This window comes from Rhipicephalus sanguineus, chromosome 4 (genome assembly GCF_013339695.2).
Source record: "Rhipicephalus sanguineus isolate Rsan-2018 chromosome 4, BIME_Rsan_1.4, whole genome shotgun sequence".
NCBI classification, from domain to species: Eukaryota; Metazoa; Arthropoda; class Arachnida; order Ixodida; family Ixodidae; genus Rhipicephalus; species Rhipicephalus sanguineus.
This window is the reverse complement of record NC_051179.1, coordinates 209,880,349-209,899,128: the sequence shown is the minus strand read 5'-3', so window position 1 is coordinate 209,899,128 and position 18,780 is coordinate 209,880,349. Positions and strand designations below refer to the sequence as shown.

At 46.8% G+C, this 18,780-nt stretch overlaps 1 protein-coding gene across 1 annotated transcript; it reads right to left on the bottom strand.

The window, feature by feature from the left end:
* Positions 1 to 2,312: 2,312 nt before the first annotated feature.
* LOC119389184 (monocarboxylate transporter 10-like) lies at positions 2,313 to 6,344 on the bottom strand. Its single transcript, XM_037656391.2, has 2 exons — positions 5,675 to 6,344; positions 2,313 to 2,514 (listed from the first exon to the last, which is right to left on the bottom strand). The coding sequence occupies exons 1-2, from the start codon at positions 6,285 to 6,287 to the stop codon at positions 2,366 to 2,368; spliced, it is 762 nt and encodes a 253-aa protein (XP_037512319.1). The 5' UTR covers positions 6,288 to 6,344; the 3' UTR covers positions 2,313 to 2,365.
* Between the last annotated feature and the right edge of the window lie 12,436 nt (positions 6,345 to 18,780).

Here is an 18,780-nt window from a genome sequence, read left to right as displayed (position 1 = left end):
GATCGCCTAGCATGCTTCTGGCACCCGGATAACTACCAAGTTAAATTAGCGATTACAACCTTGTGCTGATAGGAATCATTTCATTCTGGCACAAAAAGATAGTGCATGTCGGAAAATGGTTGTACAGCGAGATGCATAAACGTGGAATCCGCATCCTCTCATTTTTACAATAAATGAAACGTACCATTTCGGTAGTCATGACGCTGATAATAATTTTCCCAGAGTATCTAAGAACTCCGCGAGTGTGACTGAAGTAATTTTTACAGCAGGCCGTATTTCACACTAATAAACGGCAGTTATTAAATACGTAACAGCAAAAAGGAAAACCGACTTAAAGGACTTGGCGAAGAGCTTTCATTGCACAACCATGCGCCGCTGTAGCTCACCGTGTATTCCAGCACAGTAGTCACATCCGGTTGCACGCCAAGACAGAACAATTTCGCAGGATCGCACCGCCCACGTCAACTTGAAGCCACTCGTCTACAGATGATTCTGACATCGACGCGCACATAAGGCGGCGATGAGGGCTTGTTGGTTCAGCATACCTGAAAGAGAGAGCGCAAAAAAGACACGGACAATAGAAAGAAACAAACGTACACACACTGGCGCCGGTGTGCGTACGTTCGTTTCTTTCTTTTGTCTGTGTCTTTTTTGCGCTCTCTCTTTCAAGTTCGCGCACATAAGAGCATTGCTCTTGTCAGTCCTCTAGATGCACACCACACGGATGCGACAACTGTCGGCGGAATATCTGCCGCAATATAATTGAGGATCCGCATTGAGTGAAATGGTTACTAGAATGATAATAATTTCTGTGATTTTACGTGTCAAAACCACGACATTATTATGTGGTGTGCCGTAGTGGGTAGTTCCGTAAATTTCGACCACCCGCGCTTCTTTATCGTGCACCTCAATCTAAAGACAGATGCCTCTATGCATTTCTCGCCCATCAAAACGCGACTGACGCGGACCGGATTCGATTCCGCGACCTTCGGGTCAGTAGTCGAGCATCGTTAGCACTTTTCAGCATCGTAAGCACTTTGCCACTGCGGCGTCTAGTGGCTATTGTAACGTCTGCGGCAAATAACAGAGAGAGTAACTGTGAAATTTGCTTTGCTCTCGGGGAGCAAAGCAAGTGCGCTGGACGAACCGGGTATTTTTTTTTAATTGTTCAATAAATGTCTTTATTTTGCGAGGTCAAGACACATACAGCAGCGCGTGAGTTGAGAAATGCCTTGTGGTCTTCGAAATGTAAGCGAACGTTGTCTTGTTCCAATTACATTAACCACAATAAAATATTGGACACTACAAAGAAAAGGACAAGGTACTTTCAATAAAATTACAAAGCGCGCCTGGTTCCGCTCTTTCTTTTGTACCGTCTTTTGCTGCACTTCGTCTGTTGTGACGATGAAAGCATACCAAATCACCCAGTTATCCACGTCTGTGATACGTAAGTGAATTATTTATTTCCGAATTTGATCCTCTGATGTTCTGAAGATAACCGGTGAGTGGTGACGGCGTAGTTCCTGTACAAAAGAGGCGTTAACGTTTTAGGAGTCTTCGATACTCTGGCAGCATAGTCAGATACGTAGGCGTACGCAGGGTTCCCCATTAGGGCAGGGAGGGCCAACGCAGTTACGATGTTGCCGATCATACTGTCACGTGGTCGTGACGTCGACGAAGGTAGCAATCAGCACGTCAAAGATGAAACTGTTTATTTGGCCGAACTTGTGGCCGGGAAACTGAAAGTCAAACTACAGCAATACACTGATAGCGGCGAACAGAGCGTCGACCGTCGATCAACTGATCATGACTGCGATGCGCAGTCTTTTATACATCACGCATCGAACTTTCCAGTCTCATCACTGGTTGTCGCGCAAGCACTGAAATAGTCTAGACTATTCGCGTCCTGCGTGCAATCTTAACAAAACGATCTACTACACTCGCGAAGCTTCTCGAACACTGCGGCGCGGTCAGCGTCGAGCGTTGTTAACCGCTATTGCTGGTCAAAACCCGAATACATCAAAATAAAAGAAGCGCGAGTGGCCATACCGTCGACGCACTTATGACGTTAGCGATGCGGACGGCGCTGCCTCGTTTCAGTTGTCTGCGAACGCCTTTTTCGCTCTTTCGTGCCGCACATTTGCGGCGCTTCGCGAGCGGCATGCTCTGAGAATCGCACTAATTAACTGTGTTGCGCCCAGATGTGACACACTTAACAGAATTAACGAGATTTGGATGCCGTTAAACAATGCATATGCTTACCGTGACAAGAAAACACATCCGATCCAATTTTCTGACTCAACAACGGCCGAAATTAAGAGCTTTTACTGTACGACACCTTGTGACAATATTCACTAAGTATGATTCAGCCCACGTGAGTGAGTTTGCCCCGCTGTTTTTGTCGTTTGTAGTCCAAGACGCTTAAGATTCCGAAAATACCGCCGACGCAACCATGTATTCCTGCTTGTAGCTGGTAGAGTCCATCGTAGGTACCTTTCGTATCACGAAAATAACCTGTGAAGAAAAGAGAAAGGGAAGAAATAACTTGCCGCAGAACATTTCTGCGTGCATTCATCATTATCAGCTTTATACTTTGCGCATCGCGTCACTGCGGATATTTATTACATTACCACGCGCTTTAATGATGTCCAACCGCGACCGTAATGTCTTTCATTGGCATTCATTCGCGTCACTGCGGATATTTATTACATTACCACGCGCTTTAATGATGTCCAACCGCGACCGTAATCTGTCTTTCATTGGCATTCATTATGTTGCTCAAATAGAACACCAGTTACGTTTTCTATGCATTGCACATTGTTTTTTTTTTAATTATCCCAATGCATTATCACGAACCGAATGTGAATGTTCCTCTTTTGTCATTCCCTATCCAAAACACGTTTTGCGCAAGAGTGGCCATAGTGTTCATGACCATCAGGTAAGTGTCAGTACCGTGTATCGTGATCAGAAATCTTTGAGCAGGCAACGTCGCAGGAGCCAACGTCGAGACAGCATATGAGAAGCTTCCTAGAGGACGTCAAGTCCACTTGCCGAAATGCTGGCCCAAGCGGCATTCCCTGTTCAACGATTTTTCATATCTGAAGTGTTTAGCGCAGAATTATGAAGACGGGAAAAGAATGTAGAACACATACACAGGCGCTAACATTCAACAAATGATTTATTTGAATCCGGATCACACATATTTATACACTTTCATACGAAACCAAAAATCTCGCATGCGCAGGTACAGTACCGTCGAGGTACGCCAGTTCTTTGTTAGTCAGCGATATTGACGGGGTGCTAACACAATCTTTGCCAAGCTTATGAATAGTTGATTTGGGATGGCGGCGCACATGGTGTACGTCATAATGGCGACAGGTACAGCAGCCTCGCGGCGCCTCTACCCCTCCATTCCCGCACGCTCCGCGCTTTTTTCTTTGCTTGTCGCGTCTTGTTGTGTGTGTGCATCTGTACAAGAGCGCGCGCTATGCCGCGCACTGTTATTGCTTGTCCGCCGCACGTGCGGACGCAGTGCTTTTTTTCTTATGTGTTTATTTGCGTGCGCGCAGCGTTGTCCACAACTGCGCGCCCACGTATGCGCCACAAGATGCCGAAATGAATTTCACATATAACACAACTACTAATGACAACACATTATTGACGTCGTTTCCGAAAACCTTAATTTTTATAAAATTTGGGGTGATGAACGCTCAGAAAATTAACGGCAGTGGTCAAATGATTCATGCCATATGTCCTTGAAATGCCCCGATTCTGCTGTTCTTCGGCTTTTCCCTGGGGAAACACACCAGCTCTGGCTTTCCGGAATACTTCAAAATCGCTTCCATCCTGAAGAAAAGTGACAATCATAAGTTCCAGTGATAAAAGTTCGCAGCTGAATAATACAAAAGTGAGCTCGTGTCTTCGGCTCTGTGCGCTGAGAGCTCTAATACATGGACCTAGAGTCTCATAAACGCGGTTTTATGCGATGGCGATTGATTAGCCGGAGACAAATGCAAAGCACACATTCAAGCACGCGGTTCTATAATCTTTGTAAAAGTGGAACGAACTATATACTTCTCATGTGAATTATGTCCCCTGCTTGTTTGTACAATGATACAAGCGCAACATCGTACTTTTTTCAAATTAGCCATTTTTGAAAACAATAAGTGTTGCTCAGTGCATAAGAGCGAATAATGAACACGAAATGGCATAATGAAAGCCGCCATGCAAACGGCACGCTCACCTGTCCTTCTTTCGAAGCCAGAGCAATGTTGCGGGACTTGTTCTTGAAGTATTCGAGCAACAAAGCAAGATGCACGAACGGCCCGAGTCGTAAATGATCGCGGCGCAAAAGCACACAGCCAGCGAGCGTCATGAAACTGCTGACGCGGCCAACGCTCGCGTCACCTCAACTATCCACAATGGCAGACCCCGAAACTATGTAGCGGACATTCAAAGCCGGTGGCACCAGAAATGCGGCGGGCGCAACGCCCCGCCACGGGTTTGGAGGCAGTTCCGAGGAAAGGGGGATAGAGGGGAAGCAGATATTAGTTTCCGCGAATTTGTGTGGTGCCGCACGACATTTCTCGGCAAGTCACGTGGGATTCTCGGCGAAGTCTGCTACTATTACAAGAAACGAAAACGTAACGTTACACTGCTCTCGGTGCTTCCATTTTGCAGCCGCTGCACACTAAGAAGCCTTGATTTCCTGCTGTCTGAGGTCACCTTATTTAAACTTACCTGGACCATCAAACACTGCGGTGAGCTTCATAAGACGACGACAAAAAATTTTCAATATGCCTTGAGCACTTTTCTTTTCTCTTACTGTTTCTTTCTTGCTCTCCTGGCTATCAAATTGCACACAATTTACTTCTTTCTTTCATCCCTAAACGCATGTGTGAGCGTACATCGTGAACACTGCAGTCTGCTCAGACACGGAATTGGAAAGGCTTTGCATTTCTCCAGTCATCGAAGGTCATTGATTGACAACACAGTTATGTAGCTTAATAACATTGCCAGCAGCTATGTCACACATAACGAGATGTAGGGAATATGGTAGGCGTGCTTCCTGCATCCATTTCAGTCTATAAGTGCACAAAGCAAGTTTGTTACTCCTTTTCCAAGGGCACTTACTAATACTAATGTGCAGTGTGTGTGTGCATGTGCGTGTGTGTGCCTAGTACGTAAGGGATAACAAATATAACGCGTCTGTGTGCACCGCATACGTAGCACGTGGCTAAAATCCTTACGGTACACAAAGTGTAAGCTTTTCACTAAGGTAACAGTCTGGGTTTGTTGGTGTGTCATGACACAGGTAAAATGCGCAGAAGACAAGGACAGAGAACAGGCCTGATGCACACGAGCGCTGACTTACAGCAATGTATTATTCGAAAACAAGCAACCTCATATATGGCATGATAGGAATTTTGTGCAGACGGCACACATGTGATGTGTCACGGTTTTTTGTCATATATTTGTTTTCCAATAAAATATTGCTACAAGTCAGCGCTCGTGTGTGTGAAGCCTCTTATCTGTCCTCGTCTTCTCAGCATTTGCCCAGTGTCATGAATGCTTTTGTTTATATGCTTATGCCGAGCAGTAGCCAATTTACTGGAAATTACTCTTTACACATGCCGTGTCGTTGTATCGACGTCACCTCTCTCTTGGTACTCACCAGTTATGGCAGGGCTGCACAACAGTAGAGGCAGCAGCGTTATGCCAGCAAATCCCCATGCTGTTGCCACGGCATCAATGCCGAAGTAGTCGGCGATGACGACGGGCTTCAGGCTCATCAGGCATCCCAACAGCATCGTGGAGCAAGCGCACACTAGTATATATGATAAAAATGAAGACGTCGCCGGTAGAACAATAAATGTCCCGCCAAGTAGGAAGAAGTTAGCAGACACTAGCGTCGTCCGGCTCACCAGTCCGCTGTCAGCAATGAAAGGAAGCGCGATGCGTCCCATTATTTCTGCCGGAGCGCAGTAAGAAACCGAAAGGTCCGCATGACGGCGGGCAGATCCCTTGTCAAGAGCGTAATCTACAATTGTTGCTGGAAAGACGGCCACAGTGTAGTCGATCGCGACAACAGCGAGCACAACTGCGTAGAACCTTGGCGCCGCTAAAAGTTGCACAAGCTGCTGGAACATGCTAAAGCCCTTTGACGATCGCCGAGGGCACGGTTCTTTTGCAGGTAGTTCGCACATTCCAACAGTCTTTAACCGAGCCGCCTTTTCTGTACACATGCTTGAGTCTTTCGGAAAAAGATGCGCTGTACTGTCATACATTGGCACCGAGTTGGGCGTTTGCAAAGCTACCGTCGGTCGTGATTTCTCGGTCTCAGATTGTAGTGGGCTAGTCACCAGAACAGTATGCCTTGCGTTGTTGGGTAGGCTGGCGCTCGTAGCAGCAATATCTATCCTACTGCTGCAAAGGTTTTCCAGCGTCTCCGCTTGCAGTGACACAGGAGTACCGGGCAACGCCACGCTCTTATGAATGCTGTGCACAGGTGCTCCGCGAAATTCTCGTGGCGCCGATATAGTTTCCAAGCTGTTTGAACTTGATGTGTATTTAGTGACAGGCGGTGTATTTTCATGTGTTTTGTTTCGCTCGCCCGTTTGCCATGGCGGTTCCTTGAGAAGTAGTGACAACGCTGTGACGTTCATGGTAAGGGCGGCGCACACGAGCAGAGCTCCTCTGAAGCCGTATGCGTCTTTGAGAGACGTGAGTATTATTGGGTACAGCAGGGAGCACATCGAATATCCAGCAAACTTCATGCCGCTGGCTATGCCCCGGTACTTGTCGAAGTACATCATCACCACGATGATCAGAGTTATGCACACCACACCAACGCCGATCCCTGCGTGAAGTGAAGCGAACATAAGATGAATACGTATGTATATATTCAGTGGAAAATTTCAGTGGATCCGGCACGTATCAGAAAACAAGCGGGTACACGTACGAGAAAGCAATACTTTATGTGTGACGTTTCGGCCGTGCCACGGCCGACACGCTAGACATTATATATTGCTTTCTCGTACGTGTGCCCGCTTCATTTCTTATATATATATATATATATATATATATATATATATATATATATATATATATATATTTTATATATACACTTTCAATAAAGTTGTTTCCATCCATCCATTATCAGCGTTGAAAACACCTTGGAAGTATGATTTAAACACATTCGAAACCATAACAGCATGCTTAATTACAGCGTCGTTTATCATAAAAAAAGGTGCTGACAGTCATGATACATAAGATTGACGTCGAGAATCTCTGAGGGTTTCATTTGAGTAGTAGAGGAAGCTGCACTGAAATATGGATATATTTAGCATTTTCATCACTAGTAGGAAGTTCTTCCTTCGCTTGTTGAACGGAGGCGCAAGCCACGAATTTAGATTGTATAGATTTACGCGCTATAGAACGGTACTGACCTCATTCAACAACCAGAACAAAATATACATCTTTCCCTCATCGAATAAACCTAATAACTCTTCGTAAAGATTGCTGAAGTCATCAAATGCTGTATTTCATGTTTCCGTGAAAGGTTCATTACGCTTGTATTGCATAGTGGTCAGAATATGACTTTTATTGAATTTTACGAAATTTCTAAAGATTTGGTAATTTGTATGTGATCTTGCAACTTCAAAGCAATTCATTTACATGCCTTTAGTTGTTTCTATTCTCCTATTGAATCGACAATCACTCTCTCAAGCTGCTTGTGAAAGTTGCAGTTGGCGGCTGCGCAATGCTTTCTAGTGTTGCGAAAGTGGAAAAAGTTAACGCTTGTGTTTTGTACACTAAACAAAGACATCAGACATGTGCAACGCAAGAAAAAAACTGTTGTTCTCTGACAGTTGCTAATAGAAAATTTATAAGAAATAATTTTGTTTGAGCTTTATCATTACTTTTTTTGCGGTTTCTCATTCTACAACGAAGAGATTACATTGATATAAAGTCCGGCTGCAACACCAACTTAATTACATACCGTGAAGGAGGCCGACTGTCAATGTCATGCACGTCATGTTTGGTGCAAACACGGCACCCAGTAGCCCAGCCCAGAGGAAGACGCTGCCAAACATTCCCATCTGGAAAACGGACAGGTGGCCTTGACCTAGTGATACCAGAAGACCTGCAGAGAATGCAGAGCGAAATGTGTACGCCATGAACTTGTCATATGTTTATATTACTAGGCGACATTTCTTACATTTAGAGATCTAGATTGGACTGACTAATAGTACTAATATGACTAGGTAGAGCATCAGTGAACCCCTTAAAGTTCGCTTTCTCGGAATATTTTGAGTTCTTCAAGCGTACGTGGCAATCTACATTAAACTCACACTGCCATTAATATATTTTACAAAATATTAGTCATTTTCAAGTTTGCGGCGACGAGACAAGTTGTACTTGCGATACTTCTACTAAAGATTATTACTGTCGTCCATATGCACATACATTATGGACCCCTTTGCGATGGCTTCTGCAGAACCTTTTCGCCCTCCACTCCAAGTAAAACCAAGACCAGCAAGTGTATGCTTTATAGGATTCGGCACTTCGACGTCGTCTTTACTTGACCATTATAAAGAGGAGACAGGCATGCCGACCTTGCGATCGGTGGTGTGAGCACTCATCTTCATAAGGTGGCCTTTTTCTGCCTTTTCTTCTGTCTTTCGCTTCCCTTCCACCTGTCCACCACGATGCCGCGCCATGTCCCTTTGTTTTTTTATTGGCGCCAGTATGCCCTACGGCATAAGTTAAATAAAAAGATGTCCCTTTATGAAGTGCCGCAATGAGTGCCTGTTCTAAAATCGCACCAATATCTTGGCCTCATCCCCTTAACTTTGTCGGTCGAGCTGGCATATGTTGTTGAAATCTCTTTCTGGGTATGAGTTAAAAGGCAATGCTTGGGAGGAACCTTACCGCAAGGTAGTGTTGATCCTGAAAAAACATGTCACACGCCCTACAGGGCCGCGAAACGAGACGCAGTGTTCGTCTACATGTATACAACACCATCCCTTCATTCAAGCGAGACCACGTAAATATACAAATTATTTTCCTTCGCCTTCAGGAGGTGTCGTGGCAGTCAAATATTCATGGAGACGAACTAATTCCCGCCTCCAGCATAGATGATGTACAGCACAATTTTCTAACGAGAACGCCATCGTTAAGGAATAAAATTTGCGCAAGAGGTAAATACGGAGCCAAAATAGCGCGTCGTGACGTGCCACCAATTTTACCAACCAGACGAGTGCGCTACAATCGACAGCACGCTGGAGGGCCAGGACGCTGACTCTCGGTCGACGTCAAATTCCTCTATGAAAGATACGTATATGAATCCCGAGTTGGTCATCACTACCACTGTGAAGAAGGCTGCCACGCAGGAAGTTCCGGCTACGCCCCAACACCGGTCCATTCGCGGTCCTTGTGGCTGCATGACCTGCGCAGAGAATGAAATTACGCCGATAATGTTGCACGAAGCTTGAATCTTTGACAAAAGATATAAAACTATGTATGTTCTTTATTGTCGTTAATATCATTAATGATATCATTAACAGACTGCTCATTAGCTACAGGCAAGCAGATAAACAAAATCTTAAATTGAGTAGCCGATTCGACTGACGTAGTGACAGCGTTCCCCTTATGGCGTTCTTTTAGTTCCTGGAGGCGTCTTGACGGTTTCTGCATTCTAGACCAAATGCTCCACTATGATTTATGCATGGACGATAGCTAGGAGGACCGAGGAGGCCGATTTCTATTAGCTACTACGCCATTAAGCCAGCAAAGAACGAAGTCACGAAGAGCACTAGGAAAGTTATTCGTGAGTGAATGTAGACTGAAGAACATAAGGCTTCTCTTCAATGAGAGCCTATGGTCCGCATCCTAAGCTGCGTTACGTTGCCTACCACGCCATGGCCGGGGGTTGTCTCCGCATCCACATTAATGGGTAAACACGTCAAGTATAGTACTACCTATACTGTATTGTTTTTTACTTATTTTCGAACTTCATCTGTTATACAATTTCATTCCTAGGAATGAATGAAAATTTCACTCGAAATTCAGAGTACGACACAAGATTACCTTAAATAGAGTGACGTCGATATCTTTGAAGCTTGTAAATGTGGCTTGTAAAGCGAGGTTAAAGGGGTCATGAACCACTTTTCCAAGTAATGATCTAATGGCCTCAGTATCGGAGTGTACTGCCTCCCGAATCGATTGCCGCAAAAATTTCTCGAATCCGTCAAGAATCAGCGGAGTTACGGGGGTTTGGCCACGCTCCCAGCGCTTTCTCTCTTTTCTCGTGCCGACGAGCGCACTGGAAGCTAGACAGGGAGGGATGGCATGGGGGAAAGAAGTTACGCCAGTTCGCGTCATGAAAGGCGATCGCTCTCCCGCTGTGATTCGCTTGCGCGAGTGCGGCGCCGGCAAGTGGCGGCATTCCGCGGCAAGAAGCGCATCTGATCCGAACGCCGCTCTCGATTTACGTCGGCTATCGGCCAATAAGCATGCTATGTCTTTGCGACGTACAGCGGACAGACGCCCCGCCCACCGACGAGAGTGAGAACCGGCCTCTGTTTGAAAAGAGGGTGCCTGGGGAAACGGCAACTTCGCGCTCCGCTTGTGGCCATTACGCGGCGCGCACGACTGTAATATTTGGCAGAGCAGTTCATAGCCGTGTCAGCTTTCCGCGGGATGTGTTTTTTCAATCAGCCCAAGGGGTGCTTCATGACCCCTTTAAGATTCGTTCAACGAAACGAGAAACAACGCGAAACACAGGACAGTGGAAGTGACGGACCAAGCGCCGTCTCTTTCACTGCCCTGTGTTTCGCGCTGTCTCTCGTTTCGTTGAACATGTACCAACCGGCCCAAATAAGCACTCCAGTTAAGATTCGTATTTAGGGCCATTTGTAATGATAACGACCCTCTGAGCCTCATTGGCAAGCTTACTGCTCCTTTTTCTCTTGCCTAGTAAATATAATAAACACTTAGTACGGTGGACATGAAAGTTAACGCTCCGTACGCATTTCTTGAACCGAGAGAGCACATCGGTTCTGAGCACAAGGCTCAATGGCATAAGTATTCTGACCTCAAAGTGGCGTAAGGAGGCGCTGCACCGTGGTGAATGCAGATTGCAGAAAAAGATCAAGGAAGATAGCAACCAAGTATAGGGTAATATAATGTATAAGTACAGGACAAACTGCCATAAGAAAGAAAGTTAGAGAAAGAGATGTGGTCATTGGATACATTGGTCGGTGATGTGACCGAGGAGGGGTTGAGGCTGCCACAGGTTCCGGCGAAGAAGGATTCTTGCGGCGCTTCACACGTACAAGAAGAAAACCTGTTTAATTTACATATTTACAGGAGGTTTAACAACCAAGGCGTAGAGACGCGCCTTTACATCATAAGGGCCCAGAGCGAGACGAGAGGGCGAGCGAAGGCCAGTGAGTCCCCAGCGCACACCCGACGCGCTCCTTTTATCTCGGTCCGAGCACGCGCTAGACGCTGACTGCGTATAACAGGCCCGCCGATGCGCGTTCCTCGCAGCGCACCAGGTGATTTCCCGCGTTCCTGTGGAACGCGGACAGCGTATGGCAGGTACGCTGATGAGCGTCCCTTGCAGGCCGGTTCCTTGTATTGCCGGTTACAACAGCTCGTCCGCCGCCCGAAGAGGTCACGTAAGGGCTGCAGTGGCGCTGCTCCCTGAAGTGACCGTTGTACGTGTCCGTAGGCATCACAGTGGTTGTCCACCACAACAGAGACGCACACCACACAGAAGGTTGCACATTAGGCACACATTGGCGTCGCCCCGATCCACAGCACACAAACACACGCTCGGTCCCAACATGGGGCCGTCCACAGCTGCAGACGCCCGGTCGCCCTTGCCTGGTCGTCCACCAGACGACGATGATACGAAGCGCAGCGGAAAGGTGGCTAGTGGCTTGTTCGTCGTGTCCTTCGTGCTCCACTGTGGGACCCTGCAGTAGGCGTAGCTGGACGTCTGCCTGGCTTGAACAGTACACACATGCCCAATACCAACGCTGAGAGCTCCCAGCTTTCCCGAGTTCCACCAGGTGTAAATTGTTGCAAGGCTCCTTTCCTAATTTACTGCACTAGTGAAGCCTGCATGGTGGTGACCAGCTGATTAAGTGATAGCATCCCAAACCAGACGAGTGGAACTTTTCACATACTGGCCAGACCCGAAACAGAAAGACGCTTTAAAGTGTGCTCTTTGAAACGCGTGTTTCCAAATCCGCATGAAAGAGCCGGACGCTTCACACAATTTCTATCCGCGGTGCAGGAAAGAGGGTATCCAAACCGAAGGACTTGTCTCCGGTCCAATGGAGACAGGAGCGTCCGAACGACCCCTACCTGCATGCGAACGCCTTCCTCTGGCTCAAAATATAAAAGACAAAATACCTTTGAGGAAGTACCCTCTGAAACCCCAGACACCACAGAAAATGCATCAGCTTGCTCGCCGCTGAAGCAGCTGTGCACTGACAATCTGTTATTTTCTCCTATGTCGCTTTCTCCAGCTTTATCATAGTGCTCCCTACAACTGACCGTTCTATTTTGGCCGTCCTGCCCATCAACATTTCTGTATATTGACGACAGCACATCCGACTGTATACTTTCTCCATTGACGAGTGATTGCGCGCTCTTTTTCTGCTCACTCGAAAAAATGGCAACTGCACTAAACCGAGAAGTCAATTTATCGTTCTTTACCACCGAGTCATTCACCTGGTCTTCGGCCCTGATTGTGACGCCTGTTACCGCAATTGGCGGTATACCAGAATCGGCGGCCACCAGCTCAAATCTTTCTTTACGAATGTGGCCACCAGTAGCCAAAAACCTTTCTGTGCTCCTTCAGTGCAGCTATACAGGGGCAAATCTACCTCTTCCTTGTAGGAATCGTTTTGACCTTCAGGGCCATCTTTGTGAGGCAGTTTGCTATGTGGACGAACGCATGCTTTCTCTGAATGGCGACGGACGCTGTACTCATCACCTAGCTCAGCCGCGCATTTAATGTTACTCTCGCAAGGTCTATCCTGAATCCCTAACTTTCTGCATCCTGACTACTGGCACGTTCGCTTTTACGATCTGAAGCTCAAGTCGCAGTCTTTCCAGCTCCCTTTCTTGACTTGCAGCTTCTGCTTTACGCCTGATGGTCTCTCGCTCTTCGTCTTCTTGTGCCCTTTTTATCCTCTCCTGAATTAGCTCCCAGCACTCGGCAAGCTCCTCTTCATCCGCGCCAGAATCCTTAACTGCCTGTATTAAATGTGGCTTTCTATGTATAGTCGCCACCTCAATCCCCAGCTCCTCGCACAACAGCACTAAATCCGGTTTTCTCAATTTGTTCAAATCCATGGTCACCCCGTGCAGACTTCCGTTGCTCAAACTGCCGTGAAGGTACCTCTAAAAAAACCCAATCCTTCACAAAGCAGCAACTAATCTACCCCTTTGGATAAACATCACCATCTATCCAAAACTCCTGGTAGAATCTCTACGGAAAGTGAGCACTCACCAGCATCGGTACCAGGAAAGAACACGAACCGATTCCGCCGCTGCCAACCAGTTGATGTGACCGAGGAGGGGTTGAGGCTGCCACAGGTTCCGGCGAAGAAGGATTCTTGCGGCGCTTCACGCGTACAAGAAGAAAACCTGTTTAATTTACATATTTACAGGAGGTTTAACAACCAAGGCGTAGAGACGCGCCTTTACATCATAAGGGCCCAGAGCGAGACGAGAGGGCGAGCGAAGGCCAGTGAGTCCCCAGCGCACACCCGACGCGCTCCTTTTATCTCGGTCCGAGCACGCGCTAGACGCTGACTGCGTATAACAGGCCCGCCGATGCGCGTTCCTCGCAGCGCACCAGGTGATTTCCCGCGTTCCTGTGGAACGCGGACAGCGTATGGCAGGTACGCTGATGAGCGTCCCTTGCAGGCCGGTTCCTTGTATTGCCCGGTTACAACATCGGAAACAAAACAAGCCATTGTGATTTACAAAGGGGCAAAGAAAAAATCACAAGGGACAATCGGTGTCATACCGACTGCCTCTTGTGTCATAACCGAGGCAGCTACCTGAAGACAGCATACATTGGACGATATATTTACAAGTTGAGTTCGCAAAAACATCCCGTTATGTATACTTGTTGCATAGTTGAGGAGCCTCTGTATGAACCTATCTCTCTGTACTTGTTGTTTCAGAGAAAGCATATGTCGGTTCGGGAAAAAAAACAACGTTTGGACGAGACAATGCATTCTCTGGAGATGAAGTCGCCGATTTCCGCAGAAGACATCGCTGTATTCTCTGATAAATAGGTTCCTTGCTGCCACTATTTGATTATGTTTCATCGTACTCCTGCGTGTCGATGTCTCACGCACCATCATCTTTCTCCTCCCTTTCCGAGTTAGGTATGTGGGAGTCACCACCGTCAAAACTTGATGACATTAACTTGTGAGCCATGGTAATGAACAGAACTCAAGTAAACAACAGATTGGTTTTATTATATAAGTAGGTATGTGGGAGTCACCACCGTCAAAACTTGATGACATTAACTTGTGAGCCATGGTAATGAACAGAACTCAAGTAAACAACAGATTGGTTTTATTATCTAAGTTGCGTGCGTTTCGTAAACAAATCTTTATTATGCAGAACTAATCAAGAACTTACACGACTGGCATGCAATGTCGTTGCACAGGGGCATTTACTTCAGTGCGCTGTGCGTGCCAGAAACCTACGCTTCTTTTTTTTGCAAAAAAAAATCCGTTCTAAGAAGGTCTGTAAGCTATAGAGTTTCTAAACCTATTGTATAAGACATCTCCGATATTACATAAAGTTTTCATCAAAACATCTATCACTTATCAAATCATCTTGCCTTTTCGTCGCGCGTGGGACGTGGTCGTGCGGATTGGCATGTTACCTTTTCGGGAAAGCGAGACAACGCTATGGGTTCTTTGACGATGCTGGTACAATACCTGTCCTTCTACAGGGACATCAGCTCTATCTTCTATGAAACATTATTTTCGTCAAGGCCTGAGAACCAATGTCCCTATAGAGAGACAAGGGGTCTGAAGGGGGTATACATGCTAGAAATAGACTCCTGCGATTTACACGTGGACACTTTCTTACACAACACCGTATTGTTCACCGGCGAATCCATAAAAACAACATCATAGTGCAACAGTCGATTTACACTTCATTGTTCATTTCTCCTCTTTGGGAGGGCTTAAGAGTTGAGAGTTGGTTTTACGGAGACAGTCTATAATTAGGTGTCAGCAATTCAAGTATGATATCTGAACGATTAATCCTAAAGGATGAATATTTGCAAGGGGTGTCCTCCCAGCCTGAGCACAAGAGGGGTCAGGACCCCCCTGACCTCCCAGCGAGCATACAGAACTCATCTGTCCACACTGAAGGGAGGACAGCGTGAGCCCGTCAGGGAAAATTGTGGGCACAAGCAAAATGTTCCTGCTAGGCATGATTTTTTTGCAAAGAATATTCCGCGCACACTTACACATAGGCTACGTCTATTAGCCGGCAAATAAATGAAATAAGCCTCACCTGAGATGGCCTCCCGTAAAGTGCTTCACTGGTTCCAGCAACGATTACGCGTAAAGGTGCCAGCACACGTCGTACTCCTCAAGTCACACTAGGGAGCAAACCGGCCAGGTAAGATATATGAGTAAAACCAAAAAGCATACGAATAAATGCCGACATCGCATTTCATGCCTGAGCAAAAAGGGTCGCTTGCACAAGGAATGATTGTCTTCTTAAACAATTGCCTTTAGCGAACGGCCTCCTGTGTCTGTACTTGACAGGTTGTCGCTGCCCTTACATGAGCACGCGCAGATATGCTTCGTGCTTCTTTTCTGCGCTAATCAGTGCCCCTTCATTTAATGTCGGCACAGGACACTTAGATGAAGAATGACACTCCTATAAGGAATGCCACATGCGATACATTGCGTATTGCGTTTGGCGGTCGTTGTGCACATCCGCATGAGCAGTGCCCGCTATCCGGTATCCCCCCCCCCCCCCCCGCCCCCCACGATCGCCGCTGTAGATAGTCTGCTTTTCGTTTCACTATCCGCTTTTATGCATACCTACTCGCATTTGTGGGATAAACACCTTCAATGGTAATGAATTTGGACTGTTCTTTGCCTGAACGCGGTGACATTTCTTAACGCGTCACAAACTTCTGTCGGTAAATGTTGTTTCTTGGTCATGCATAATAATTGCCTTCAACGTACACAATTTAGCTTCAGCAGTAGCCTTATGTCATACTGACATCGCCAGTACACTCGGTTTACTTCATGCACGTTAATTAATTCGTTATAGGGAAAATCTGGGACAAAGTATACGTTTTTGCTGCACACTCGTCGTAGTGATATTCCAGGAATATCTTTTCAAAAACTTTATTTACGTCCTTGTAGTTAATACAGCAAGACACTTGCCACGAATTCGGTAGTAAGACACAATGTTTTATGAAAGACACTGCTCTGTCACACACACAGACACACACACACACACACAAACGCATAAACACGCGGATATCACTACATGACAACTCATAAATACCGTAGCGTAGCACATAAACATGCAGGCACCAGTAATTTTTTTCACGCAATCTCTACCACCATCATGCGAGCTAACCTATAAGTCAGGAAACTGCATCAGGTTAAAGGAGCGATGATATCAACTTGACGTATATCGCGTTTTCTGCGTCCACGTGCTGTTTCGACCCCCTAGTAACGATTCGCTACCGATAATGCAAAGGAGGGACGCATAAGTATCTGTAATATTGATTAGTAGGACCAGTATCGAGCGCGATCAAAATGGGTGCCAAGCCCGCCTCGTGAACGTCCCGAAACGGCCCCTATCTTATCACGTGGCCACACAAAACGGTGACGCGAGTTTCAGCTGACATTCCGTCTGCTAGGCGCGCACGTGTAGTCATGTGTTTGTCACAACCATCGTCGTCGCCGCCGTCATCAGTGTCCGCAAGTCATGAAGAAAACACTGAGGAATTTCGAATCATTGTGATACGTGACATCGCGAATCAATTTCGCTTCAATCCTCTGCAACGCAGCGATTCTGAAATCGACGCCGGTCGGAGAAGCGACGAGGAGGCACCTGGAGATGCACACTTGGGCCGTGCTGGCTGGCAAGAACAGAGAACAGGATGCAACGTTGTGGACAGGACAGGCGCTCCTATCCTGTCCACAAAAATAAGCCGTCTGGTGGGTAACAACAACAAATGATTTATTCACTGATTTAATAAATGTGAAATACGTCCGCACTGCTCAGAATTCCATTCGCGTCTCTTTCACCCCCCCCCCCGCCCGCACACGCACACACTCACTCACACACTCTGTTGACACTCCGCGCGTCTCACACCCTGCCAGGCATCCTGGCGCGTCTCACCTATGTCGCCATCAAACTCCGAAGAACAGCACAATCTCTGAGTGTGTAGGGCCAACGTTCAACGCATCGCGAAAATGCGTAGACACGCACACTGCATGCGCAGTCCTACCTGGAAGCTTCTATAATCGACCGTTGGAGCCCTCCGCAACAAATACAATCCTTCTTGCGGTACCTGAAACGCCGCTGGTGTAAGTCCCGCAAAACTGTTTCAGGACATGCTGGCACGTAATGCAGTTTAGATCGTCGCTTCTAATTATCATACGCTGACGAGCACACGACAAATCATACGAAGCGGCGCGGCGAAGACGCAGGATTTGTGACGAACCAGCCTAGACAATCGAAGTGAAGCCGCTGCCAGGCGTCGCCACTAAGCACCATGATGACAACACTGAGATCGTTGACATTATCGTTACTATCGCATCGTCACTCAGCGCCTGGGGCGTGGCCAGGCTAAAGTGAGCTAGAAGAGGGTAGTGGGCTTGCTGGGGTCCCCTGCTTGACGCCGGGTATGTCACATGTGTGGTGGCGCCACCAGCGACTTAAATGTAGGGCACTGCCTGACGGAGGCGTTTGTGCGCAACTGATGCCATGCTTTTTGTGCGCTGTTATCATACGCACTGGACGGAAATGTACGCGAATTTCGGCAGTGTAAACGGTGATGCTGATGTCGCTGAGACAATAAAAAATAAAGAAAAAAACTAGCGCGAGCTAGGTGCGTTGGCCTACATGCGCGCGCAAGGCATGGTAACCATCTAGAACACTGTAGCATGGTGTATGCAGCTCTGCTGCTAGCTAGTTATCTGACGTTAAATGAAACACACGGAAGACCGTTAGTACTCGTGCGAGTAAAGCTGCAGAAAACATTTTTCCTGAAACTCTGTCGCCGTAACTCGCGCGAACGCGCGATTAAACTGCATGAAAGGGATGCTGCGCAAATTTGAGATGCAATAAATTGCTCTTACGAGTGATAAGCAGCGATGGCGAACTTTTCAAAGCTTACGTGTTTTGCGGCTATCAATTGTAAACTGGATTCTTTGCCTTTCTTGGGCACTACTTTCGTCACGCACGCCTTTTACGAGCGCGTGAAATTACTGCCGATGCTGACCTTGACACACACTCGGGAGTTTACCACGAGCTCTTAATGTTATACATTTCACAGCATTTAAAAACTTGGAGCTGCTCATTCTTTCTACAGATCTCCAGTACCTTGGCTCTGTAATTTGGCCATTTCTGCACTGAATATTCCTATGCAACACTGTAAAAATCCACAGATAAGAAAAACAGGAAGCCACTCTCCTCAGGTACTGGGTACAAGTACATGACATTTATTCATCATATATTGGGCAC

What these genes read in the sequence shown, in the direction of transcription:
- LOC119389184 (XM_037656391.2), bottom strand. Translation starts at nt 6,287, where the DNA reads ATGTATGACAGTACAGCGCATCTTTTTCCGAAAGACTCAAGCATGTGT. An exon ending in GTGCAGCCCTGCCATAACTG is followed by an intron (nt 2,515 to 5,674) that starts GTGAGTACCAAG and finishes TTTTCTTCACAG; the next exon opens with GTTATTTTCGTGATACGAAA.